The sequence below is a fragment of the Nycticebus coucang genome, chromosome 2, assembly GCF_027406575.1.
Source record: "Nycticebus coucang isolate mNycCou1 chromosome 2, mNycCou1.pri, whole genome shotgun sequence".
Taxonomy (NCBI): domain Eukaryota; kingdom Metazoa; phylum Chordata; class Mammalia; order Primates; family Lorisidae; genus Nycticebus; species Nycticebus coucang.
In genome coordinates, this window is record NC_069781.1 from 172,447,377 (window position 1) to 172,473,842 (window position 26,466).

A 26,466-nucleotide genomic window follows, 5' to 3' on the forward strand; every position below is an offset into this window, starting at 1 on the left:
GAAGAGAAGGGAAAGATAGTTGTTACCAGGTGAGTCTAAAGGTACAGAAGAGGCTGGGCATGGAGGCTCATGCCTGTAATCCTAGCACTGTGGGAGGCCGAGGCGGGTGAATTGCTTGAGCTCAAGAGGGCAAAACCAGCTTCAGCAACTGTGCAAAACCAGCCTCAGCAATGTGAGACCTCATCTCTATTAAAAATAGAAAAACTTCCTGCATGTTGTGGTGGGTGCTTGGAGTCTCAGCTATTCCGGAGGCTGAGGCAAGAGGATCGCTTGAGCCTAAGAGTTTAAGTTGCTGTGACCTATGACGCCACAGCACGCTACCCCAGGACCAATGAGTGAGACTCAGTCTCAAAAAAAAAAAAAAAAATTAAAATAAAAAATATATAAAGGGACAGAAGATAAAAGCAACGCAGAGAAGATGCACCTGTTCGCCCTCTATGAAATCACCCTCTCAGCTGGCAGCCACCTAGGGCAGAGGCCTCAGCCAGCACATGCCTCCCCAGTGGTTGATGAGCCAATCCAGCAGATCAGCCACCCTCATCTCTTCTCCAGTTCCCTCTTCTCTTCCGTATGTATGGTGATGCCCTTCTGAGAAGAGGGAGCTGTGCAGCCAGAAGCAGAGCTGAGACTTTCCTATGAGGATATCCCTGGAGGAGCTCTCCCCATAAAGGCGGAGGATCTCTGCCTGAGGTCTCACAAAGCAGGAAGCTATAACATCAGCATTCACACAGGTATTCATACCCCCAATGACTGGTCTAAGCATTACCATGTAGATGCCTGGAGGTGAGGTGGGGGAGACCAACATTCCAAACTTCCACAGACTCTGCACTATAGCTGCAGCCTGAGACCCACACCCTTTTCATGCTTATGAGTACATGGGCTGCCACAGTAAAGACACCTGATCTATCTGCAGGCGATTTTGAGGCTGGTGGGGTGTCTAGACTTCCAAGAGGGGATTTGAGCATAATGATCTATGTCAGAAGTATTCAGGATGGCAGATGCCCTGGAACTAGTTTTCACTTTGCAAACAGCCAGGGATAAGAAGCCTATTGAGCATTCTATTCTAGAGCATTGCTCCTGGTGTCATAGTGAGGAGGCAGCAAAATGGGGCTCTAACATAGATCAGGCCAAGTTTATTTTCTAAACCACTGATCATAGTGCCTCACTCCCTGTCTTCCTTCAACATTTATGTGACTCAGAAGCAAACATAAGCTGGCATTATGATCTTAAAATGGCCAAGCCATTTACCATGCTGCACAGGGTCCCCTGGACTCTCAAGTCCTGGAACACATAGCATGTTCTTCGCACCCTCTGGGATGGACCAAAGACCAACTGGAGGGAAGAAAGAGATTACTCACCCTCTTATCCCATATCCGTACATCACCGTCATGGCTGGTGGCAAGGCAGTTGGCATTTTTTTTATTCCATTTGACCTGGGAGGCACCCGCTGCAAAGAAAAATCAGGGGAAGAAAGCTGCTGCCCTCAGTGATGTCGGAAGTACAGTGCAGTACAACCAGGGAAGTCGGATAATGAGTTCTGGTTAAATAAGGACAGAACCTTTCATGTTTCTATGACTATACCAACTCCACCATGACAGATAAAACGAAGCCAAAAAGTAAATGAATTAACACATGGGAACAGGATCAGAGTCACCTAATTGAGGAAGTAATCTCAGGAAGAAAATCTACAGGTTATTCTGAGCAGAATCAGCAGGAAGTTGCCATTCTTACAGAGCAGTAGCTGAGCAAGGCGCTGCTGGCTGCTAATTGACTTGTCACGCAACCTGACCTCTCCTAACCTCCACCACTAATCAGAAGAGCCTCAGCTCTCACACTAGCTCTGTCCTATTTTTTATTTTATTTATTTATTTATTTTTGAGGGATAGTCATGGAAAAATACAGCCTTAAGCTGAAGGTCAGATGTAGAATAAGCCTCCCTGTTGGCCAGTTCTGCCTTACAAGTTACACATACCCTCAACGCTCATCTCCCCGAGGGCAGCATCAGACACAGCCACTGCTATCACACTGAGTCAGGCCAAGAGAACTCCCTTGGCACTGGGCAAACTCAGTCCTTTTCCCACTGTGCCAATTCAGAGAGGTAGCATTAGTGACAAAAGAGCAACTTAGGACCGGAGGAATAACATGAGATGCCAGAAAGGGCTGAGACATAGAAAACTGGGACATAGTAGCACTTCCAGCTGATTCTTAATAAATCAAGTTCATGGTGTTAAACCAGAACCAAAGTGATGGTGCTCTTCCTGCCTCTTCTTGTCCCTGCTCACACAACACACAACATCATTGCTTTGACACCTTTCCCTTTGGCTGGGTGTTTATTACTAGGGAAAACCAGAGCAGATCCAGGGCTTCAGAGGGCAACCTCAGTCCAGAGAGTGTGATGAGTAAGGACTAAGAATCCAACAGGAAATGGAGACTCAGAGCTTGTCCCTGCCTAAAAATACCTTGTGTTGGTTTTGGTTAAGCAGTTTGTCTTTTTCCTGGAGACACAGGACATCTGAAGTCATCTAAGAATGAATGGTGGTTACTGACAGGAAGAACAGATTAAAAAACAAAGAACAGGGCGGCGCCTGTGGCTCAGTCTGTAGGGTGCCGGCCCCATATACCGAGGGTGGCGGGTTAAAGCCCAGCCCCGGCCAAACTGCAACCAAAAAAATAGCTGGGCGTTGTGGCGGGCGCCTGTAGTCCCAGCTGCTCAGGAGGCTGAGGCAAGAGAATCGCTTGAGCCCAGGAGTTGGAGGTTGTTGTGAGCTGTGTGAGGCCACGGCACTCTACCGAGGGCCATAGAGTGAAACTCTGTCTCTACAAAAAAAAAAAAAAAAGACAAAGAACAAATGATGGAAACCACTGAAGATAAAGCAAGGTAGAGCATTACTAGGGAGGTCCAGTCTCCTTGCAAGAGAAACATCAGCTAGAGGAGAGTCAGGAAGAAGAGCTTACGCGGGCTCCTCTTGACAGTTACTTGAAGAGCTGTAAGTTCACACTTCTCTCAGCAGAGGGCCATCAAAACCTGATAGCTTCCAAAGGATTCTGGGAACCCCTAATCCAACCAACCCCCTTTACTCAGCTCTTTACAGCAGGGTCAAACAGAGGTCCCAGGCTATAAGAGTTCTGAGGGCCACAGAATACTCTGGAGCATACACAATATGCTCACTGACAGATGGAGACCACAGTCCCGGGGCAGCAGGCAGTACCCAGGTGGCCCCGCTCAGGGAACGTTAGATTCAGCGGCTTACACAGTTCTACAATCCTTTCATTTGCCTCTTTTCTCCCAGGGTGGGTCAGCCACCCCTGAGAAACCTCACTGAGGAGCCAAAAGGAAAGAAGTCTCCTCCTTCTATTCCTTAGAAGAACCTATAACAGGGAAGAAAGCAGTTAGAACAAGTGGGTTAAAAGAACAAACTCCTGGATGGGCGCCTGTAGCACAGTGGTTACGGCACCGGCCACATACACTGAGGCTGGTGGGTTCAAACCCGGCCTGGGCCAGCTAAACAACAACAACTGCGGGCACCTGTAGTCCCAGCTACTTGGGAGGCTGAGACAAGAGAATTACTTAATCCCAAGAGTTTGAGGTTGCTGTGAACTCTGTGATGCCATGGCACTCTACCCAGGGCAACATAGTGAGACTCTGTCTCAAAAAAAAAGAGAGAGAGAACGAACCCCTTCCTTTTTAGGGTTCCTCTGAAGCCAATCTAACTTAGAAACCTGTAAGCGTAGATAAATAAAGGCAGGGAAATGCGATTTAGGCATTACAGACATTTGTATCTTTTTTTTCAGTTGTATGTCCTCTGCAGCCAGTCTATGTCTCAGATCATAAGCACCTATGGGGGTGGCAGGGACTAAATAGAATTGCTGAGCACTTAGCAGAGATGCGCAAGTGTTTGATACCTGTATCCATGCAACAAACACTTAGTCTCCCCTTATTCATAGGTTAGCTTTCCACAGGTTCAGTTACTCATAGCATATATGAGGGTCAGCACTATTTCAGGCATTCAGTGAGGTCTTGGAACATAACCCTCAAAGATAAAGGGGGAACTACTGTATTAAGCATCTCCTTGGATCAGGCCTACAGTGCTTAAACAAAGAGACTAGACCACAGCACAGAACAAGACAGGTGTGGTCCCTAACCTCACAGATCAGATAATCCGGCTGCTTAATATAATCATGATGCTGAATGCCTTTAAACAGGGGACAGAGGAAAACAGAAGAATCATGTAATCATTTTAGAGCAAACACCAAATGTGTACTCAAATGTAATAAGAAGACACAAAAGAATAGAATTTAAGAGACAGAAAATATGTTTTTATCAAGGATGCCAAAATACTGGTTATTAGGCTTTACCCCTGTGAGTAAATTAGACCAGTTCTATACCCACATTCTGCTCTCGGGATATGGTGCAAATATTCCCTACTAACCCCAATTGAGAATTCCAAAAATAGGGCGGCGCCTGTGGCTCAAGGAGTAGGGCGCCGGTCCCATATGCCAGGGGTGGCGGGTTCAAACCTATCCCAGGCAAAAATTAAAAAAAAAAAAAAAGAAGGAGAATTCCAAAAATAATCAACTCCAACTAAACAATGAAAACAGATAGATCAGAAAGTAATTTCAAAGACTCAGTTCGTCCATTCCATATTAAATGACCCCATGAGGAGGCAATCAGCATACTCTAGATTGTAGAGAAAACAGAGGACAAACAATCTGGTTTCTTTAATGAATAAACTGCAGGAAAAGGAAAACAAACCCAAAAATGAGAGGGATAAGATGTCTACCACCTAAAAAGATGAGAAACATATTAACCACTTTAAGTACGGACTTTATTGGGATTCCAACTCAATTTTTCAAATAATTATTAAAAAAAAAAAAGGAGAAAGAACTACTGGGGAAATCTGAACACTGCTTACATATCTCATGATAGTAAAGACCTACGGTCAATATTTTTAGGTATGTTAGATATTTTTAGGTAGGGTATTGTGGTTGCTTCTTTTATTTTAAAGGGATTCTTTTATAAAGCTACATACTGAAATATCTGTTGAGGAAATGATATGCCTGCATTTTGCTTCAAATCACAAGAGAGATGATGGTGTGGGTGAAACAATGGGTACAGGTAAAGATGAAATAAAATTGGACATACAAAGACAATTGGTGATGCTGATGATGAATATAAGGCAGGTCATTTTTTCCCATTTTTATAAACATTTGAAATTTTCCACAGTAAAAATTTCATAAACAAATCAACTTGGTTCTTGTCCTTGAATTCTCAAGTCAGTGCCTGACCCACACTGGACAGTCCTAACTCTAGTTCTGAGAGCAGCCTATGGCAAGCCCTTTGCAACATGGAAGCTACAATTCGACCAGCCATGGAGGAAGGAATGGAAAGGAATGGAATGCAGACGATCCAGGTAGTACATACTCACCCACAGCAGATAGTGCCACTGTAGGTTTCCTGGTGTCTCTAAAATACAAAAAGAAAATATTAAATGGTCAAGTCACAGGCACCATCTACCTGGTGCTTTATACTCTTTGTACATGTTTTGTTTTGCTTTTTTTCCACTTAATCCACTTTCCTTTCAATGGGAACTTAGAGTTAGATCTGCTGTGAGGGCCTTAAAAAGAAGTGTAGGGCAACACCCATAGCACAGTGGTTACGGTGCCAACCGCATGCACCAAGGGTGACAGGTTCAACCCAGTGTGGGCCAGCTAAACATCAATGACAACTGCAACAAAAAAAGACAGGCATTGTGGCGGGCGCCTGTAGTCCTAGTTACTTGGGAGGCTGAGCAAGAGAATCACTTAAGCCCAAAAGAGTTTGAGGTTGCTGTGAGCTGTGACACCATGGTACTCTACCGAGGGCAACATAGTGAGATTCTGTCTCAAAAAAAAAAAAGAAGTGTAAAGAGAAACCTATTTCCCTCCAAGTAGATGAACTTTCTCAGCCACTTCAATGATGTTGAGTCTAAATTTCAAATCATATAGTTGACCACCCAAGGGACTGTAACAAATCAGAGGTGGTCGACATAAGGAACTTCCATGGAGTACGTGTGGTACGTGCCCAATCTATGAAAATTAGGTCAACGGAACCTTAACCTTTTGACTGCAAACAACACCTACAGGAATTCAAACAAGACGTCTTTAGGTGTTCAATACAAGACATTCCTTTGAACGCCACCCGTAGGTATGTTTCATTTCTGAGTGTTCAGAAGTCAAAGGTTTAGGGAGGTGCTCAATGTAGGAAAGTGGTCAACCGTGGAGATTCTGCTGTATGTTTAAATGGTTAAGATGGTAAATTTCACATTTTATGTCCTTTATCACAATTTAAAAAAAAGAACTACTCTGAGTACAACGGGAGACACGGAGTGAGGCTCTACTGTTTACTACAAAGTCAGAGGGGCAACTTCTCCACGAAATGGTAAAACTACAGAACTGGGCCGTACCCTGGTTTGCCAGATGAGGCAAATCTAGGGCATCAGTTTACTGTTTAGAAAATCTGAGAAGGATTCAGTGTCTTTAAATCATGAAAATACTTTTCTGCGTAAATGAGGGATACGCCCTAATCTTGCTGCATATCTCCCCACTTAGGAGGATTCCTCTTTCACTTCCCCTAGATTTTGTGCTCTCCCCTCTGTCCGATCACCTTTAAAGTAGCTATTGGTAATACCTGCAATGCTGGGTAGAGTCAGCTGTATACACCTTTACCCCCAAGACAGACCCCTCTCACTGGTCTGTCTGGTCTGTTCCACCCCAATACCTGGTCTTGTTCCTTTGCCCCACCTTTCAGGGAAAACATCACAAAGCCACCACCATGAGGGAAGCAGAGAAACCTGGCTGGAGGAGTGTGCAGCCCACCCCCACAAAGCAGGCCTCTCTCACTCTAAAGGGAACTCTGTTCTCCAAAGGGAGGGGGCATAGACATTTAAGGCCTTATGCCAGCTGGGCTAGGCCCTGGCCCGGGTGCCCCTGTACTCCTTTCTTCACAGAGCATAACCGCACAAAGGGGTCAATAGGGCCCTTTTTCAGATAGGGAGCAACTAGAGACCTGAGCAGAGGTGCCTCTCAGCACCGCCTGCTATGGCAGGTGTGTGTCTGTGCCGTCAAAATCCCTTGCCATCACCTGCCACCTCAGTAAACTCCAGCTCACCTTCCAAATGCCAGCCCCTGCGTTTCTTTGCCAAAGGGAATTTCTGGGCTGCAAACATCCACTTTGCAAACCTTTGTGACAGGCCTTACATGCCAGGAAAATTAAGACCCCTGGGGGCAAACTTCACCAATGACTGACAGCAAAGTACTCCCTTCCTTACCCCTGGGTGGGACACCTGTGAGGGGGGAGTTTCACACAAGTACCTAGCACTCCCCATTAAGATTACACCCAATCTGTTCAGTGTACCCAGTGGATAACGCTCCCTTGATTTTCAGGATCTTGATCCTGCCTCTCTTCTCTATTTCACCCCTCCTAAATAATATATTTATATTCAAATCTTTGTCTCAGGGTCTACATCTAGGGAAAACCAAACTAAGATACTTGATCTCTAAAATTAACATCTCAAATCATCCCACAACTGAGTGTTATAACTCTTGATTTTTCTTACTTGATATCCCATATGTAGATGTAGGTGTCCACAGAGCTGGTAACCAGGAGATCTGGCTCGAACACAGCCCAGTCCAAGTCGCTGGGACACAAGGAATAAACAGAACAACAGAGAAAAGAAAAAAACTCAGATTCCACGACCAACGCACTGACAAATCTAGTTTCCAGTGGCTTCAAAACCTCACTGTTAATTGTGAATGAGCTTCTTAACATGGTACAGGCTGGGCATCTTCAATGTTCTCTGGGAATGAACAAGAGTTAATTGAATCTGGAAGGAAACTTTCAGGCCCTTTGCCCTGTAGTTACCAGCTACACTACCTCCTGCTCCCAAAGAAGATATGGAAGCATTTCAACTTAAAACAATCTCTCTCTGAATAAACAGACAAACAAGGGAAAAGTATACAATCTTTGAGTTACCACTTTCTAAATCAGACTCCACCACAGGTACCTTGGTAAACCCAGCATCTGTTAAACAGCACCAAACTGCCCTGCTGCCCTGCAGCTCTCGAAGAGGGCAGCAGGTCCCTGGTGCCCCACTCATGTTCTTATTCCAAGACAGGTAGCGACTCCACGGAACACCTTGCACAGGCCCGGGTGTGTCACCTTTCCCATCTTTTCCAGGTCAGCTTAACTCCCTGCCCTCTCTGCTGCTACTCCCCAGAAAATTTTTTCCCACCCCAGAAACAGTGACCCAGAGAAACAGGGGAATCAAGGAACACTCTGGAAGCAAATTGGAAGGGCTGAGCAGGAGCCCTTGTGGGTGTGCATTTGGGTAACAACTGTGATACAAGAGTTCTGTGTGTAACCCACTGCTGAAGGGGAGGGGCACAGGTCTCCAAGTGCCCCCAGGGCACTGGTGATCAGGACCAGGACTCTGCTGCAGAACTTCATCTACCAACTGTGGCAAAAGCCAGCTGTAAACCTCTACTCTGGACTGGGCTGTGTTTGCCCAAGTGTCTCCTGGGACTGGAGTCAATAGCTACACAATGACTGTTCTTCACTGTGTTCCTCACCAGTGAACACTAAGGACCTGTTGGCCTGCCAGGGCTAATGCACCCAAAGGGTCAAGCCACGTGAGGAGAACGACATCAATATTTCACGCCCTGAGGGACTGTCACAAAGCCAGACAGGCCCAGGAGCTGGGTGGGGTTGGGGCCTACCTGATTACGCGAGTATGGCCTTGCAAGGTTGTGCCCACTTCCCCACCGCCGTCTTTCCACTTATAAAGGTCGACCCGTTGGTTACTCTGAAAAGAGACAAGGGGAAGGAGGCAGTGGGCAGCACAATGTGCATGTCGGAATACACACTGTCACCAAGCTGCAAAGGGGAGGAAGTCGCACAGAAGCGGATCTGCAGGGCAGAGAGCCTTCAGGTCGAACTTTGGAAAAAAGCTTTACTTATTATAATTTATTTAAAAATAACTAAAATTAACACTGGTGTAAGCTAACCACAGCTCAGGAGGCAGGGTTGTGAATCCCTTGAACATTCACAGCTGAACAGAAGGTATAGACACACTCCCAAGAACGTGCTATGCGTGTGGGCACTAGGGACGTTCCCAATCACTAGTGGAACCTCCCCACCCACAAGGGTCACACTCAACTCTCCAGCTGCTGACACACTGCACGTGATTTTTAGTTCACCCTTTCCTCTATCGAATGCCCAAAGTCCACCTAACATACTTCAGGAGCACAGGTACACAAGAAAAAAAAGAGAATCACCACCGAGAGGGTGACTTAGAAGGCTAAATGAAATAAGATTCCTTGAAATATGCCCCTATGTTGAATTTCTTAAAGGGTTAAGCAGAAAAAAAAAAAAAAACAGGGAAAATGAATCAGAAGAAACCACAACTACAATAGGAAAAAGGAGAAAAACAAGAGCCTCCATCAAATAACACTTCACTTAGAAACAAGAAAACAGCAAAAGCTCTCTCAATATCATGAGTTCATGAAACGCACTGAACAAGAACAATGGTAGGTCATTTAATAATTTCTGAACGGAGGGCGCCGCCTGTGGCTCAGTGAGTAGGGCGCCGGCCCCATATGCTGAGGGTGGCGGGTTCAAACCCAGCCCTGGCCAAACTGCAACCAAAAAATAGCCGGGCGTTGTGGCGGGCGCCTGTAGTCCCAGCTACTCGGGAGGCTGAGGCAAGAGAATCGCTTAAGCCCAGGAGTTGGAGGTTGCTGTGAGCCGTGTGACGCCACGGCACTCTACCCGAGGGCGGTACAGTGAGACTCTGTCTCTACAAAAAAAAAATAATAATAATTTCTGAACGGATTGAACTGATATGTATAAGACAGATTGACTTTCATTTTAGTTCAAGGACAGTCTGATATATAAGTTCTGAGATTTGTATTCTGAAATGCCAGTTTCTACATCTAAATAGGTATAAGGTTCTCATTAAAAGGTTAGGATTCAAAATAGCTTTCAATGGGAAAAGGAATAAAAAGAAAAGTCCCTTCAACTTATAATAATATTCCCTATCACTTCCAGAGGGTCTGCTAATGCCAGTCTATGTAGTAGAAACCTTAATGAATTTGACCTCTGACCTTTCCCACCATCCTGCCTACTGGGCGTCATCACCCACGTTATAGATGAGCCCCCACGGCTCAGAAAGCTGAGTGGCTGGCTCAAGAAAAAACAGTGAATGTTAAAACTAGGTCTTGATCTCAGATTTGCCTAACTCTAAAGCTCCTTCTCAAAAAGTTGCCTTCCAACCAAGACCAATTTAAGAAAAAAATAGATAAATTGAACTTCATCAAAATGAAAACTTCTGGGGAACAAATAACATGGTCAAGAAAGTAAAAAGACAAGCCAACAGGAGAAAATATTTACAAATCATTTGTACCTGATCTAGTGTAGTATCTGAGTATACAAAGAACTCTTACAACTCAATAGTAAAAATGCAAACAATCCAATTCAAAGACGTACAAAGGACTTGAATAGACATAAAATAACATATAAATCATCAATAGGCAAATAACAAGGTATTCAACATCACTAGCCATAAGGGAAATGTAAATAAAAAATTTACAATAAGATAGCATTTCAGGGCAGTGCCGGTGCTGAGTGGGTATGGTGCCAGCCACATACACCAAGGCTGGTGGGTTTGAACCCAGCCCGGGCCAGCTAAACAACAATGACAACTGCAGGGCAGCGCCTGTGGCTCAGTGAGTAGGGCGCTAGCCCCCGGGGCGGGTTTGAACCCGGCCCCGGACGAAAGGCAACAAAAAAATAGCTGTGCGTTGTGGTGGGTGCCTGTAGTCCCAGCTACTCAGGAGGCTGAGGCAAGAAAATCGCGTAAGCCCAGGAGTTGCAGGTTGCTGTAAGCTGTGACACTATAGCACTCTACCAAGGGCGATAAAGTGAGACTCTGTCTTAAAAAATAAATAAATAAATAAATAAATAAAAAGAAAAGAAAAGAAAACTGCAACAATAACAAAAAAAACAGCTGGGCGTTGTGGCAGGCGCCTATAGGCCCAGCTACTTGGGAGGCTGAGACAAGAGAACGGCTTAAGCCCAAGAGTTTGAGGTTGCTGTGAGTTGTGATGCCACAGCACTTTACTGAGGGCAACATAATGAGACTCTATCCCAAAAAAAGATAGCATTTCATATGCACTAGGATGGCTATAATTTAAAAGAAAAAACAAAATAATAAATGTGGTAAGAACATGGAAAAACTAGGACCTTGCACAATGCTGATGGAAATATAAAATAGTTCAGCCACTGTGAAAAAGTTAGGTAGTTCCCTCAAAAAGTTAAACATAGAATTACCAGGTGACTGTAATTCCACTCCCAAGTGTATACCCAAAAGAACAGAAACAAGTACTTGTACCTGCATGTTCATATCAACACCATTCAACGGCCAGCTAAAATGTCCCTCAATGGATAAACAAATTACACACAACGGAATATTATTCAGTCACAAAGAGCAGTGAAATTCTGATAGCTGCTACAATGTGGAGGAACTCCAAAATAAGAAGCCAGAGCCAAGGGCAAAATGGTATATGATTCCATTTATAGGAAAGATCCAGAATAGGTAAATCCATGGAGCACACAGATGGAAGACTGCCAGGGGCTGTAGAGTGGGGGAAATGGGAAGAAACTGCTTAATAGGCAAGGGATTTTACTGTGCAGTGATGGAAATGTGGTAGTTACACAGCACAGTGAAAGTAGTAAGGGATGATGAACTGTTCACGTTTAAATGATTAATTGGTTGATATCCAAGGATAGGAGATTAAAAAAAAAAGTAAAATGATTACCTGGGCCAGGCATGGTGGGTCACATCTGTAATGCCAACACTTTGGGAAACTGAAGCAGCAGTATGGCTTAAGGCCAGGAATTCAAGACCAACTTGGGAAACAAGCAAGACCCCATCTCTACAAAAAACTTTGGGATGCATGCCTGTAGTTCCAACTACTCGAGAGGCTGAGGCAGGAGAATGGCTTGAGCCCAGGAGTTTGAGGTAACAGTGAGCTATCATGTACTGTACTCCACGTGGGTGACAGTGCAAGACCCTGTCTCTTTAAAAAAAAAAAAAAAAAGAGAGAGAAATTAATTGTCAAAAAACAAACCAAAAAGGCTGTCTTCTTCCTTCCCCCTCCTAAACAAATGGAGGGTTAATCCACTCAGGCCAAGTACTCAGTGGTCAGCCTGTATCACTGGTTTCCAATCAGGGGCAATTTTACTTCCTGAGACACGTGACAATGTCTAGAGACAGTTTGGTTGTCTCAAGAAGATGGAGGGAAGGTATCACTAGGATGCAGTAGGTAGAGGCCAGGGATAGTGCTAAACATCCTACAATGTGGTTGGCGCCTGTGGCTCAAGGAGTAGGGCGCCGGTCCCATATGCTGGAGGTGGTGGGTTCAAACCCAGCCCCGGCCAAAAACCACAAAAAAAAAAAAACATCCTACAATGTACAGGATAGTCCCCACCAGGAAGAGTACCTGGTCTAACACGCCAAGGTCGGGAAAACCTGGACTAAGCAATCAGGGCCACAGAGTGACAGGGGAGCTGAAGGGCCTAAGAGTATAAGCCAATAAAAACAACTCTTTTCTAACCCCCAGGTAAAAGGCAGAGAAGGCCTGTAATCCCAGCACTCTGGGAGGCTCAGGTGGGCGGATTGCTTGAGCTCAGGAATTTGAGACCAGCCTGAGCAAGAGGGAAACCTCCTCTCTAAAAGCAGCCAGATGTGTGGCAGGTGCCTGTAGTCCCAGCTATTTGAGAGGCTGAGGCAAGAGGATTGCTTGAGTCCAGGAGGTTGAGGCTGCTCTGAGCTATGACACCATAACACTCCATCAAAGGTGACAAGGGGAGACTCTGTCTCAAAAAAAAAAAAAAAGAGGCAGAGAACAACAAAAAGGCAGTAGAGTGCCTCCCACTTTCTCTTTCAGAATAATCCTGAAAATCAGAGCCATCTCAGACACGCACGGTTAAAGCAGACCCTGGTTGGGGCAGAGCAGCTTTCTGGTTCTCCCCCAGCTAACAAAGTTGCTCTCCCTTCTCTGCTCAGAGGCTTTCCTTCTGTAGAATACTGCTCCTGACAAGAACAGATCTAGACAGCACTGCAGAGTGGTCCCACCTCTGCTTAATAGGAAGGATTCCTTTAAATACTCTTTCCAGCCCAGCACTTTGATAAAAGATTTAACAAAAGATTTAGGTCTCTAATTGTTCTAGGAGAACAGAATATAGACAGAATTGTTTTGAGTAAAATGAATCCCTCAGAAAACCTATACTTAGGCATTGTTTCTCTGGAAAAATTCACATATAACCTGGCACATAAAATTTGAGGGGACTAACAAATCTGAGTCCCAATTAAGGAAGAATCCCTTCTTTTGCGTATAAGGGTGCAGGAGTGCCCATCCTTTTTTCTTTTCTGCTACACTTTGAAAGAATAAGTGTTGTCTTGGGCTATTCATGAAATATACAAACACTAACAAAAGCTGACTGCTGAGCAAAAGAAAAGGCCCACGCATACTTTTCCCAACATCAGACACCACAGGTAAGCAAAACAGTCCTTAAATAATCTGCGTCTGGCCCACGGGCCCATGTGAACACTTCTTGGATACGGAGCCTTCTGATGCCTTTGAAAGGGATGAAGGTCAACCCAGACTAGCCCAGCTCTCCAGTTATGCTGCTGATGAAAAAGGTTCTCACCACACACATAAATAGAGGTGTCAACCTATTTCCTTTTCAATATGTGGATTCAGTGTCTAGAAATACAAGGCCTGACACCAATGGGACCAGCAAACATTTCCACCTATATTTAATGTGTAACTTGCCCCTGTCGGAAAGAACCATCCAAACCTCTTTTCTGACTGAGCAGTAGGATTGCACTCTCTTCTCTACGTAGGACATGGACCTGCCAACCCCAGATGACACCTTTAAAAGCATTTTCCTGCACTCCTTAAATGAACTCACCGAGGCTGCAAAATAGTGTGCAAAGCTGTCATGAGGATTCCACTGCACAGCTCCAATGTCCCATTTGCTTTGGCGAGAAATCTTTCGGTGACCTTCAAAAGGGGCATCTAGGTTGACGATGTATAGGAACCTGCGTCTAGGAAAATTACATCAACATTATAACAATATAATAACATGACAGCATTAGCATGAAGATAGAAAAGCACATTTGGAATTGCATATGGTATGCGAGCAGGGCTCTAAAAAAAAAAAAACACCCAGATATAAATGACATTTATCTATTCTGAAAGGCATACAAATGACAAGAGTAACTCGAGGTGGCTGTTCGACAAAGGGGAGCAGCATCCCTGTGACTCCCTCCAGAGATGGTCTTCCCTACCACATCTGTCTTTGACAGCCTGGCCTCTTCTCCTGCATTCAGCTCCACCCGCCCCTCTCCCAGCCTTTCCCAATCCCCCAGCTAGGATTAATGACTAATATTGATTAATTCTACATTACTCCCATTGCATGATCTGCATTTCCACTACAGCATTCAGCTCTGTAGCAGGATCACTAACATTAAGGCCCCAGCACACACGGCCCATGTCTCAGATATCTCTGTATGCCCTGCCTCCCTCGGCACAGTGCTCTGCACGCAACAAAAGCGTGTTAAATTAAACACATCACTTATCACTAAGTCAAAATCCTGCAGAAAATCGCAAATTCCCTGGCAAGCTGACTACCCGGTGAAGGAAACTAAATTAAATCTGTCAGAAAGTGAAATGATAACCAAAAAAAGGAATGATAATTAAAATAACATATTAAGTGCTAATAATGTTCAAGGTGCCAATTAATACAAAGGATCTGAAAACAGGGGTGTTCTGTGTTCACCTATTTTCTTTTTATTTTCAGTAAAAAGTCCTTGCCGTGCAAATCAACATCTTCTAGCCATCAGCTACTGATTTTACACCAGAGACCATTCCGAGACCCTAGATATAAATGAGGATTGGAAGGTTCAAAAATAAAGAAAAAGACTAATAGTCTCTGCTCAGAGGAACTCGGAGATGGCATGTAAAACTCTCAGGAGTATCCAACCTTTATTCTTCTCTGTCAGCATTGGAAGAAGAAGAGTTGTCTTCATCCATATATTAAATAAGACTAACAAAAGCTGATAAGCAAAAAAAAGGTCTGTGCATAATTTCTGTAATATCTGACACCACAGATATGCAAAACAGTCCTCACATAATCCACACGTGGCCCATGGGGCACAGGTTGGACATTCCTGCCTGGGGATGGCTGAGAGAGAGAGGGAGAAAGAAAACTCCAGGGAAGACACAATTTCACAGAACTTCAGGACCTTCTAAGAATGGAAGTTCAGAACAAAGATCTAGAACCTCTGGCTTCCTTCAAAGGAATCACCTGATCCTGGGATGAGCGGCTAGAGTCTTCCCATTAGAAAGAAAACAGTACGGAGCACAATTATAAGAGAGACTTTACCTGACAAATGCAATCAGTGTAACCTAATTCTTTGTACCCTCCATGAATCCCAAACAATAAAAAAAATTATCGTATTAACCTGGATGGACGTGGAAGACATTATTCTTATTAAAGCATCACAAGAATGGAGAAGCATGAATCCTATGTACTCAATTTTGATATGAGGACAATTAATGACAATTATGGTTATGGGGGGGAAACAGAAAGAGGGAAGGAGGGAAGTGGGTGGGGCCTTGGTGTGTGTCACACTTTATGGGGGCAAGACATGATTGCAAGAGGGACTTTACCTAACAATTGCAATCAGTGTAACCTGGCTTATTGTACCCTCAATGAATCCCCAACAATAAAAAAAAAAAAAAAGGAAAAAAAATAATAAATAATAAAAATAGAAAAAGTTAAAAAACAAAAAAAAGAAAAAGAAAGAAAAACAGGGGCGGCACCTGTGGCTCAAGGAGTAGGGCGCCGGTCCCATATGCCGGAGGTGGCGGGTTCAAACCTAGCCCCGGCCAAAATAAAAAAAAAAAAAAAAAGAAAGAAAAACAGTACAAGACTAAGAGATACACCTAAGGGGTGTGTATCAATAGAAGAGTCTGGAGACCTTATAGAGCAAACATAAGGACAGCAGAAAGTAGGCATCTGGGGGTGAACATGCCTGATTGAACATACATGTTTATCTTCATTCTCCGCAGTAACCCCACACACAAAAAAAGAGACAAAAGCAAGAACAAAGAGAGAGGAAATGAAAAGCAGATGGACAAATGGTCATTGACTTAGAGTAAAGAAATCTGAATAAAGCACAAGCACCTGCAGGGGAGGAGGATGAGAGGCCAGCTGGTTCCCACTGCAGGGCCTGGCCCAGCTCAGCAACTGGAGGCTTTAGTCTCAAGAAAAGAGTAAGGGGCAGGGGCAGGGCTGGAAGGCAAAGAGCAAAGCAGAACAAAATAAGGAGAACTGTTTGATAGAGCACTAGGAGAGTGGTCTGTGTGCAGCCCGCACAGCCAGGCGAGGCCTCTCCTGCACCTCCCTCACCCAGTGCAGGGTGGTGCTGCCCCACAGAAACTCTGAGAAGCTGGGAAGTGGGAAGTGCCCTGGTGACGCTGGTCCTGCGGTGAAAGTGAGGCCTTTGGGTCTCTTTCCCCACTCAGCACTCTCAAGGTTGCCTCTTACTCTTCAGATAGAGACTTCTAGGAGAAAACAACAACGAGCAAACAAACAACAAAACCCTGGAGATAAGGACACTTGGGCATCCACTAGCAAGGGGCCTTGTTCTCACCTGATCTCCCTATGGTGATCCCATTCACCCACATAAACAGAGATTCCAATCACTCTCTAATATTAACAGCCAGTAATCTCAGCCATTGAAACTTCAAAGACAGCAACCAGGATGATCAAAGGAGAAAAAAGAATTCAAAAATTAAAAAAAAAAACAAAAAACAGTAATAAGGCAGAGAGGAAACAAAAATCCTTGTCATCAATATTCTCAGAGAGATAAAAGACACGTAAAGAACAGAGAACATTAAAATAATAGTTGGGGTTTGTCTTAGCTTGTAATCCCAGCACTTTGGAAGGCTGAGGCAGGAGAAGACTTTAAGACCAGGAGTTAGAGAACAGCCTGGGCAACGAAGCAAGATCCCACCTCTTCAAAAAATTAAAACAAAAAATTAGCTGGGGCCTGGTGCTGTAGCTCACACCTGTAATCCTAGCATTCCGAGAGGCTGAGGATTACATGCGCTCACAGGTTCGAGACCAGCCTGAGCAAGTGTGAGACCCTGTCTCTAAAAATTAGCCAGGTATTGTGGCGGACACCTGTAGTCCCAGCTACTCGAGGGGCTGAGGCAAGAGAATTGCTTAAGCCCAAGAGTTTGAGTTTGCTGTGAGCTATGATGACACGGCACTCTCCCGAGGGCAAACTGAGACTCTGTCTCAAAAAAAAAATAGCTGCGCATGATGGTCTCAGCTACTCAGGAAGCTGAGGCAGGAGGATCACTCGAACCTGGGAGTTCAGGGCTACAGTGAGCTACGATCATGCCACTGAACTCCAGGTTTTGCTGACAAAACAAGACCCTATCTCAAAAATAATATATAAATTAAAATAAAGTAATAGTTGAAACTGTTTTAATCTTGAAATTTTTTGAAAATTAAAATACATGTAATAGTTGAAAGTTCAACAAATTTGACAGAAGGGTTAAAAGTTCAAGTTGAAAACTCCTAGAATACAAAACAAAAAGACAAAAAGGCCAGAAGAGAAGCTATACAGGATATTCAACGTTGACTAAGAGGAATTCCAGAAATGAAGAATAAAAAGAGAAAATGGGGCGGCGCCTGTGGCTCAGTGAGTAGGGCGCCGGCCCCATATGCCGAGGGTGGCGGGTTCAAACCCAGCCCTGACCAAACTGCAACAAAAAAATAGCCGGGCGTTGTGGTGGGCACCTGTAGTCCCAGCTACTCGGGAGGCAGAGGCAGGAGAATCGCATAAGCCTCAGAGTTAGAGGTTGCTGTGAGCCATGTGACGCCACGGCACTCTACCCGAGGGCGGTACAGTGAGACTCTGTCTCTACAAAAAAAAAAAAAAAAAAAAAAAAATGGAGTGGGGGGAATGATCAAAGATATAATGTAGGAAAAATTCTCCAAACTAAAAGATAAAGATTTCACGACTGAAGGGCCTTCCAAGGTGCTAAAAATTTTTCTTTATCTTAATCTGAATGATGGAATCACCAATTTTTTGTTTTAACTTTTTGTGGAGATGGGGTGTTTATATGTTTATAAAAAAAATTTTTTTTGAGACAGAGTCTGACTCTGTCACCTTCAGTAGAGTGCCATGGCATCATAACTTATAGCAACCTCAAACTCTTAGGCTCAAGCCATCCTCTTGCCTCAGCCTCCTAAGTAGCTGGGATTATAGGTGCCTGCCACAAGGTCCCACCGTTTATAGACACAGGGTCTCACACTTGCTCAAGATAGTATGTTTGTAAATTTATTTGAGCTGCTTACTTAAGGTTAGTATATTCTATATACTTTACTAACATTTAAAAATTCATTTAACATTTAACATTTTAAAATTCAATATAAGAAAATGAAATGGACAGTTTCAAGATCATGTTGAAAAAGGATATTGACAGGTGGCACTAGTAGCTCAGTGGGTAGGGCACTGGCCACATACATGGAGGCTGGTTGCCCAGGCCAGCTAAAACAACAATGACAACTAAAACAACAACAAAAAATATATATCCGGGCATTTTGGCGGGCACCTGTAGTCCCAGCTAGGTGGGAGGCTGAGGCAACAGAATTGCTTAAGCCCAAGAGTTTGAGGTTGCTGTGAGCTATGACGCCATGGCACTCTACTGAGGGTGACAAAGTGAGACTCTATCTCAAAAAAAAAAAAAAAAAAAGAAAGAAAAAGGATATTGATGTGTAACTAAGAACATACTAAAACTGGAACACACACGTGATTTCCAGTTACGTGTCATCCTCTCCTAGAATGCTAAGAATGACCATCACATCAGTGAATGCTATGAAATCTAACATTTGAGCAATAGTTACTCCAGGGCACCTTAGAGTATGTAAAGGTCATCAATAGCTACATGATGTCAAGTGTATGTTATCTCTCTATTTGTTTAAATAAAACAATCATGTAAAAAACGAGGGTGCTCTCCTAGGCACGGTGGCTCGTGCCCATAATCCCAGCACTTGAGAGGCCAAGGCAGGTGGATTACCTGAGTTCACAAGTTCTACACCAGCCTGAGCCAGAGTAAGACCTCCTCTCTAAAAATAGCTGGGCATTGTGGTGAGCACCTGTAGTCCCAGCTACTTGGGAGGCTGAGGCAAGAGAATCACTTAAGCCCAGGAATTTAAGGTTGCTGTGAGCTATGATGCCACAGCACTCTACCAAGGGTGACAAAGTGAGACTCCATCTCAAAACAAAACAAAACAATGGTACTCTGAGTACCCAGCACAATACATGAAAAAAGACACACACCAAACGCAATCATGATGAAAATTTCACATACACTAAGGTAAGGTTTTAAAGCTTCCAAAGAGAAAAATAGATCATATACAAAGAGTTCAGGATCTCTCAACAGTAACCCCAAATATCGATTCAACCCAACAATTGGTATATAACCATACTGGAAGGAGGGGGAAGGTCAGGTACATGTGTTAAGGACCCACAGAGCAAAAGAAAAGCCAAATCCTCAAATTCTTTCTTTTTCTTTTTTGAAACAAAGTCTCACTCTCTTGCCCAACTAGAGTGCCATGGCCTCAGCCTAGCTCACAGCAACCTCAATTTCCTAGGCTCAAGCAATCCTCCTGCCTAAGACTCCCAAGTAGGTGGGACTACAAGCAACTGCCACAACGACAGACTAAATTTTCTATTTTAAGTAGAGATAAGGGTCTCACTTTTCTCAGGCTGGTCTGGAACTCCTAACGTCAGGCAATCCTCCTGTCTTAGCTTCCCAGAGTGCTTGGATTACTGGCATGAGCCACCTCACCCAGCCAAATCCTCTTCTACTTTTTAAACAGGGGGCCAGTTCACTGTCCCTCAGACCGTTGGAGGGCCAGACTATAGTTTCAAAAAAAAACAACTATGAACAAATTCCTATGCATACTGCGCATATCTTATTTTGAAGTAAAAAACAAAACGGGAACAAATATAATTCGCACTGCTTCATGTGGCCCACGGGCCGCAGTTTGAGGATGCCTGGTCTACATGGATAAATCAAGTGCACCAGGCCAGGCTACCAGTCACTAAAATTTCAGAGGAATTTTACTGTTTACCTGTTAGGGCAGACTAAATAAATTGCAAATAATCTCCACAAGTACCCCTGAGGTCACTAGTATATCAGAACTAAACCCTATGATCATAATCCTTAAATATATTATCCAAATTCCTAAAAACCTCCTACGTCCAATTTGTTCCCCAGGGATCATGGCAAACAAACTCTGAAAGCTCACTTACCCAGAAAGCACTGCATGCTGCCCAAGACAGTCCACAGACATTGCAGTTGCCTGTAAGAGAGAACATAGATTCAGTCCCGCCAGCAAACCCAGCTCAAGGTACAGAAGATAGGAGTCCCTTTGCCTCGTCCTCTTCTCATTTCTCATGGAGTCCCCAACTAGCAAGTATCATTAATTCTCTGCAGGGGATACTGTTCTGTGTGTTATTTTAAGAGACAGGGTCTCTGTTGCCCACAGCTATGTGCAGTGAGTGGCATGATCACTGTTCACCATAACCTCTCCTGGGCTTAAGCGATCCTCCCACCTCAGCCTCCCAAGTAGCTGGGTTACACAGGTGTTGTGCCACTATATGCAGGTCACTTTTTTTTTAGAGTTGGGATCTTGCTATGTTGCCCAGGCTGGTCTGAAACTCCTAGCCTCAAGCAATCCTCTGACCTTGGTCCTTGGCCTCCCAATATGTTGCAACTACTGGTGTGAGCCACTGCCCAGCCAACAATGGTTACTTCTATCCCTTCTAGTTCCCATATAAATCTTAGACACAGGCTCGGTCACATAGCTCAGTGGTTACAGCGCCGGCCACATACACCAAGGCTGGCAGACCCAGCCTGGGCCAGCTAAACAACAATGACAACTACAACAAAAAAATAGCCAGGCATTGTGGCTGGCGTCTGTAGTCCCAGCTACTTGGGAGGCTGAGGCAAGAGAATCGCTTAAGCCCAAGAGTTTGCGATTGCTGTGAGCTGTGACACTACAGCACTCTACCAAGAGCAACATAGTGAGACTCTGTCTCAAAATAAAAAAACTCATATTCACTTTTTTTTTTTTTTAAGGGACAGGGTCTTGCTACATTGCCAGGACTGGTCTCAAACTCCTAGTCTCAATCAATCCTCCCACTTCAGCCTCCAAGTACAAGTACACATTCATTTTTGATGACAGGGCAGTTGCTATGTGTTACCCCCGACACCAGGACTACACACAGCCAGGCTGGCACATTCTAAATTGAGGAGACAGAAGTCCTGGAGGCCTTGAGGAGTCTGACTAGTTTAGAGAAAATAGCAGCTACCATGCACAAAAAGCCTCTTCCTGACCTGGGACATCCTCCTTCAACACACACATACACGATACCCATGCCTTTCCAAAGGGTACAGACTCCTCCTCAAGCCATCTGGCAGCTGGCAACAGTCAAACACCATCCCTGCTGAATCCAAGGTCATATGCTTGTTATTAAGATGCCCTGTTCACATTCATTCTGAAGTTTCTAGCACACGTTGCTGGTTTCCGTTTTCCAGGTCTTCCATTTCCTAGGGGGAATCACCATTTCAGGATCTAATGTCTAATTCCCAAAAAAGACTGCACTGAGTCCAAAGGATCTGCATCCAGGCCAAAGTACAAGGCTGTAACCTGGCATGGCAATTAAAGTCTTAAATTCTTTTATTTGGACAAGTTCAAATACTGCTGCCTTCTCATGGCATTAGCATGGAAATAGTCTGTGCCACTGTTTGGCTGCCAAATGCTCTAAGTTCTTTCTAAGAGAGTACCAAGAGAGAATCCATTTTGTTTTTTCTGCCAAAATCACAAACCACAAATGGTAAACAGAAATTTTCTCCCTCACCTTCACTGACCTTATTTAATAGGTTTCTCAGGCTTGTCCATCTCAAAAACAAGTTATAGGTGATACTGATGACAAGACACCATGGTACTCTTCACTGGTGGCTGAAAAGTGATTAACATGCATCCTCCATTGCACTTACAGAGTCGTGAGCAGACAAAAGCCCTGCTGGAAAAGCAGGCAGTGAAATGAGATGCCATTTCCAGAACTCCTTTGTGCAATTTATTAATGATATGAAAGGGGGCAAGATGGTTCCTCCAACAAGTTCAGTGTAATCTTTCAGGAGGGCATGTGGGAGGCAAAACCCTAAGACGGCCCCCCAAGATTCTGGGCCCTCAGTGTATGCACACCTCCCTGCTACTCAACACTAATCAAACACTGATCTAGGTCCTGCTATGAAAGGATTTTATAGATGTAATTAAGGTCCCAAATCAGCTGACCCTAAGATAGATCTGAAACAAGCCAAGCGTCCACTGATGGATGAATGGATAAACAAAAGGTAGTACAGACCTACAATGGGATATCACTCAGCCTAAAAGGGAAGGAAATTCTGATCTAGGCTACAACGTGGATGAAAGTGGGAAACATTATGCTAAGTACACCAGACACGAAAGGACAAATTAGAGATGTTTCCACCTGAAATAGGCAATTCATAGAAACAGAAAGTAGAGGCTAGAGGTTTCCAGGGGCAAAGGGGAGGAGAGAACAGAGAGTTATTGTTTACTGGGTGCACATCTTCTACGTGGGATGATGAAAAGTTCGGGGGCAGGAAGGATGGAGAGCCCTAATCTCATCGACCCTTTAAATCAGGTCCAGAGGTCAGAGACAGGAAATTAGAGACTAAAAAGGTAAGAGATTCAACACGAAAAAGATTCTCCATTGCAGGCTATGAAGAGGGAGGGGACCACATACCAAGGACCTCAGAGTGGCCTCTGGGAGTTGACAGTAATCCCTAAATAACAACCATTAAGAAAACAGAGATCTCTATCCTAAAACCCCGAGGAACTGAATTTTGTCAACAACCTGAAGGAACCCACTGTAAGTAGATTCTTCCTAAGTAAAGTCTCCAGATGCAAATACAGCTGGCTGACACCCTGATTTCAGCCTGCAAGATGCTCAATCAGCCATGCAGTGCCTGGACTTCTGACCTACAGAGCTGTGAGCTCTAAATGGGTGTTATTTTAAGCTGCTAAATGTGTGGTATACAGTGAAAGAATACCAATAAAGTGTGATCTGGAAACAGCATTAAAAAGTTATGCCCTTTGATTCAGTAATTCCACCTTCAGAATACAGCAAAAATTTTATGCACAGAGCTGCTTATTTCATGTTGTCTCCAAGTAAATAATGCACATCTATGCAGTGGGATATTCTGGAAGCATTCAAAAATGACATGAAAAATGCATTAGTCAAAACCGCAAGTAAGTATCATAACTCACCAAATCAGGGGAGGTTACTTAAAAAAAGAAAAACCACAACCACATCACCATCTGAGTGGTTTTTCCCATCCCCACCCAGAAAATAGAGGCTACAACTGTGTTTATAGGAGCACATTAAAGATTATGCTAAGCTGTCCCAAAAAGAGACTGAAGAAAGAGAACTTTGGGCAGAGGAAGGGAAAACAGCCTCAGAGAAAAAGCTTTGTGAGAGATAAGGTCTAAAACCCAAGACCACCAGTCTTAACACATAGATGAGGAACAGCTGAGAAATTCTTAAGTCTAGACATCAGGGGGTTAAGAACCACGGGAGTGGCCTGTAATTCTAGCAGTTGGGAAGACCAAGGCAGGTAGACTGCCTGTGCTCAGGAGTTTGAGACCAGCCTGAGCTAGAATGAGACTCCATCTTTAAAAAAAAAATAGCTGGGCATTGTGGCAGGTACCTACAGCCCTAGCTACTCGGGAGGCTGCGACAAGAAGATCATTTGACGCCAGAAGTTGGAGGTTGCTGTGAGCTATGATGCCATGGCAGTCTACCAAGGGCATCAGAGAGCACCAAGGGCATTGAGACTCTGTCTCAAAAAATAAATAAATAAATAAATTGGCTACTTATAAATATATTCCTAAGAAAAATAATGAAGGGGCGGCGCCTGTGGCTCAAGGAGTAGGGCGCCGGTCCCATATGCCAGAGGTGGCAGGTTCAAACCTAGCCCGGCCAAAAAAAACAAAAAAAACAAAAACAAAAAAAAAATAATGAAGAAAGTATATCAAAGTATTTAAACAATAGTTGTTTCTGAATATGTTCTCCCAGAGCACCCCAAAAGGTGCTTGCTCACACAGGTGGCCTTGTAAACATCTGCGGTCTGAAGATGGTAGGTCAGAACCAGGCCACAGTCAGGGTCCCTCCAGCTCATAATGTGCCAAGATGGTCTTTAACATTTCAAAGAATTTTTTTGTAAGTTCTCTTGATAATTTATCACCCTTGAATTTATGTATACTTCTGACGTTCTTCCACTTCTTTATATCTCATAGGATAATAAACTTCAACAGCTCAACTCCCTACTGTATGAGATCTAAAGAGTACAAAAACGTGGTGAACGAAATTTTGTGTACCTTACCCACCCACATATTTTTATTTTTATTTTTTTGAGACAGTCTCACTATGTCACCCTCAGTAGAGTATGGTGGCATCACAGCTCACAGCAACCTCCAACTCTTGGCCTTAAGTGACTCTCTTGCCTCAGCCTCCCAAGTAGCTGGGACTATAGGCACCTGCCACAATGCCTGGCTATTTTTTGTTGCAGTTGTCATCATTGTTGTTTAGCAGGCCAGGGCCAGGATAGAACCCACCAGCATGGATGTATGTGGCTGGTGCCCTAACTACTGAGCTATGGGCGCCAAGCCCTTATTTTTATTTTTTTTAATTTATTTTACCCTACTTGCAAGTTAACCCACACACTTTATAAAGTAAAATTTCAATCAGTTCCTCTTTTTTTTCCACCCTGAAAAGTCCTCCCTTACCAGTAAGAAAACAAACTTAACTGCTCAGAACTACTCTCTATCAAAAGACACATCTTGAAACATAAGAGAATAAAGTTCTTGGCTTGACACCTGTGGCTCAAGTGGCTAAGGTGCCAGCCACATACACCTGAGCTGGTGGGTTTGAATCCAGCCAGGACCTGCCAAACAATAATGACGGCTGCAACCAAAAAATGGCCGGGCGTTGTGGCAGGCGCCTGTAATCCCAGCTACTTGTGAGGTGGAGGCAGAAGAATCGCTTGAGCCCAGGAGTTGGAGTTTGCTGTGAGCTGTGATGCTATAGCACTCTACCCAAGGCGACAGCTTGAGGCGCTGTCTCAAAAATAAATAAATAAATAAATTTCTTCAGAACCCTTATTCCTTCCACTGCAGAAAGAATGGGGCTTTAGGAACTGTGTGTCCTTTATGAGATGGGAGATGCGAATTCATCATGATGTTTGGTTCTTATCAGCCTGAAGAAAATATAATTAACGATTTGAAAAAGTCACGCTAACTGAAAGAAAATGAGAGTCCAACAGATTCCAGAAGCCTCCATACACAAATCGCTGCTGTCTTTGTTTAAAGGACCATTTCTTCATGAGCCAACCTCTCAAGGCAGATGTGTTCTTAAACATTTGGCTTCACCAATCCAAAGAAACAGACTCCATTTTATCAAAAGGAAGAAAGACTCTATCATTTTTGTAGACATAAACATAGGCAGTTTGATGCAGCTGAAAAGGGTGTGCTGGGCTTTGCAGTCAGGAACTGGATTAAAACCCACTACTGGCACCTCTTAGGTGTACAACAACAAAAAATGATCCATCAAAGGTTGTCACTGACCTCTTGCATTAAAATTAGAAGATACTTTTTAGTAGTTATTGCACTTGATCTCACAGCAGCATCTGAATTAATGAAATGGAAAGTATAGTAGAGGTCATTGCCTAGGAGGTCAGGGGACTAATGGGTCCAGTGTATCATGTTGGAGCAATGCATATATTCCAAAAATGATTGTAGTGCTGGGTGCACACTCTGTGAATACACCAAAATCGATGCTATAACATTTTAATCTTTTAAAAACAATAGGTATGGGGTGGCGCCTGTGGCTCAGTGAGTGGGGCGCCGGCCCCATATACCAAGGGTGGCGGTTTCAAACCCAGCCCCGGCCAAACTGCAACAACAACAAAAAAATAGCCGGGTGTTATGGCAGGCGCCTGTAGTCCCAGCTACTCGGGAGGCTGAGGCAGGAGAATCGCTTAAGCCCAGGAGTTGGAGGTTGCTGTGAGCTGTGTGATGCCACGGCACTCTACCAAGGGCAATAAAGTGAAACTCTGTCTCTACCAAAAAAAAAACAAAAAACAATAGGTATGTTACTTTATAATAGTCAAGTGACACTGAATTTGGAAATGGATTGCATTACCAATCCATTTTGGATTTACAGTTAAATTTTAGTACAAACACTATGAAGT

General features: G+C 44.0%; 1 protein-coding gene across 4 annotated transcripts in view; it reads right to left on the bottom strand.

Moving 5' to 3' along the window:
- WDR59 (WD repeat domain 59) overlaps positions 1 to 26,466 on the bottom strand; it is an 87,816-nt gene that overhangs the window by 52,515 nt on the left and 8,835 nt on the right. For all 4 annotated transcript variants that reach the window (XM_053607896.1, XM_053607889.1, XM_053607906.1 and 1 more), the window contains exons 2-7: positions 20,442 to 20,491; positions 14,012 to 14,147; positions 8,755 to 8,840; positions 7,596 to 7,676; positions 5,427 to 5,464; positions 1,359 to 1,447 (exon numbers count right to left, since the gene is read on the bottom strand). In XM_053607896.1, the coding sequence (XP_053463871.1) occupies positions 1,359 to 1,447; positions 5,427 to 5,464; positions 7,596 to 7,676; positions 8,755 to 8,840; positions 14,012 to 14,147; positions 20,442 to 20,491 (480 nt within the window). The remainder of the gene's footprint in view (positions 1 to 1,358; positions 1,448 to 5,426; positions 5,465 to 7,595; positions 7,677 to 8,754; positions 8,841 to 14,011; positions 14,148 to 20,441; positions 20,492 to 26,466) is intronic.